General features: G+C 42.6%; 1 protein-coding gene across 1 annotated transcript; it reads left to right on the forward strand.

The window, feature by feature from the left end:
* Positions 1–473: 473 nt before the first annotated feature.
* On the forward strand, positions 474–1238 carry LOC138888591 (uncharacterized). Its single transcript, XM_070170481.1, has one exon. It carries the CDS (start codon positions 474–476, stop codon positions 1236–1238), a length of 765 nt encoding a protein of 254 aa, XP_070026582.1.
* Positions 1239–1497: the final 259 nt, after the last annotated feature.

Raw genomic sequence — 1497 nt, forward strand, 5'->3', positions numbered from 1 at the left:
AATGGTGTTTGAGTTGCTCCGGAGGTACCAACTTAGGATGAACCTATTGAAATGTGACTTTGCAGTTACTTCCGGAATTTTCCTTGGTTTCATTGTTGGACATCGAGGGATTGAAATTGATCAAGCCAAAGTAGATGCAATCTTGAAAATGCCTGAACCCCGGGACATTTATGAATTGAAAAGTCTGCAGGAAAAGTTAGTGTACCTTAGGAGATTCATCTCAAACCTAGCTGGGAGGTGCCAACCATTCAGTCGCCTTATGAAAAAAGATGTCCCTTTCAAATGGGACCAAGCGTGTAGCAATGCCTTTGAGAGCATTAATCCACTTGATGAAACCTCCAGTTCTGGCAGCCCCTATACTCGGAAAGCCGCTGATACTATAAATTTCAGCACAAGAAAGGTCTGTTGGAGCACTATTGGCCCAAGAAAATAGTGAAGGGAAAGAAAACTCTCTTTACTACTTGAGCACGATGATGACGCCAAATAAGCTGAATTATTTGCCAATTGAAAAGTTATGTTTGGCGCTAGTCTTCTCAATCCAAAAGTTGAAGCACTACTTTCAAGCTCATGTCGTTCGTTTGGTTTCTAGAGCAAATCCCATCAAGTTCGTGATGTCAAAACCTATCCTTAGTGATCGACTAGCAAGGCGGTACCTCCAGTTTCAACAATTTGAAATCATGTACATCCCTCAAAAGGATATAAAAGGACAAGCGTTAGCGAACTTCGTGGAAGATCACCCTATACCTGATGATTGGGAGCTAACTGACGAACTACCTGTTGAGGACACCATGGTCATCGAAGTTCAGCCTCCATGGAAGATGTACTTTGATGGTGTTGCACATCGCGGAGGAGCTGGTGCTGGTGTAGTATTTGTCACTTCTCAAGGTGAAGTTTTGCCCTACTCTTTTATGTTGACACAACTCTACTCTAACAACATTTCTGAGTATCAAGTGCTAATACCTGGGCTCGAAATAACTGCCGAAATGAAGCGGTTGCAATTGCAAGTCTTTGGTGACTCTCAGTTAGTGGTCAATCATCTTTTAGGTAGTTACGAGGTCAAGAAGCCTGAACTACGCCTATATCATGATTATGCTAAAAAGTTAATGGGGTGGCTTGGTGATGTGACTATTCAGCATGTGCCAAGGAAAGAAAAAAAGAAGGTGAATGCTTTAGCTGCCCTAGCTTCATCTTTAGCCTTGCCTGATCAAGCGCAAGTTACTGTCTGCCAAAATGGGTAGTACCGCTGCCAAATGAGGCTGAAGGTGAAGAAAATGAACTCAAGCATCTTGTCGCTATTTTTGAAGTCGAGAAAGAAGAATAGAGACAACCCATTATCGACTACTTGTGTTATGGGATACTTCCAGAAAATCCGTGGAGAAGAACTGAAATCCGTCGTCGTGCACCTCGATTCCTTTACTAGAAAGATACCCTATACAGAAGATCATTCGAGGAAGTACTCTTGCAATGCTTAGGGGAAGATGAAGCACTCCAAGCTTT

Source organism: Nicotiana sylvestris, chromosome 3, assembly GCF_000393655.2.
Source record: "Nicotiana sylvestris chromosome 3, ASM39365v2, whole genome shotgun sequence".
NCBI lineage: Eukaryota > Viridiplantae > Streptophyta > Magnoliopsida > Solanales > Solanaceae > Nicotiana > Nicotiana sylvestris.

Bases quoted from the DNA above. Each gene is read 5' to 3' on its own strand.
- LOC138888591 (XM_070170481.1), top strand. From the start codon at position 474: ATGACGCCAAATAAGCTGAATTATTTGCCAATTGAAAAGTTATGTTTG.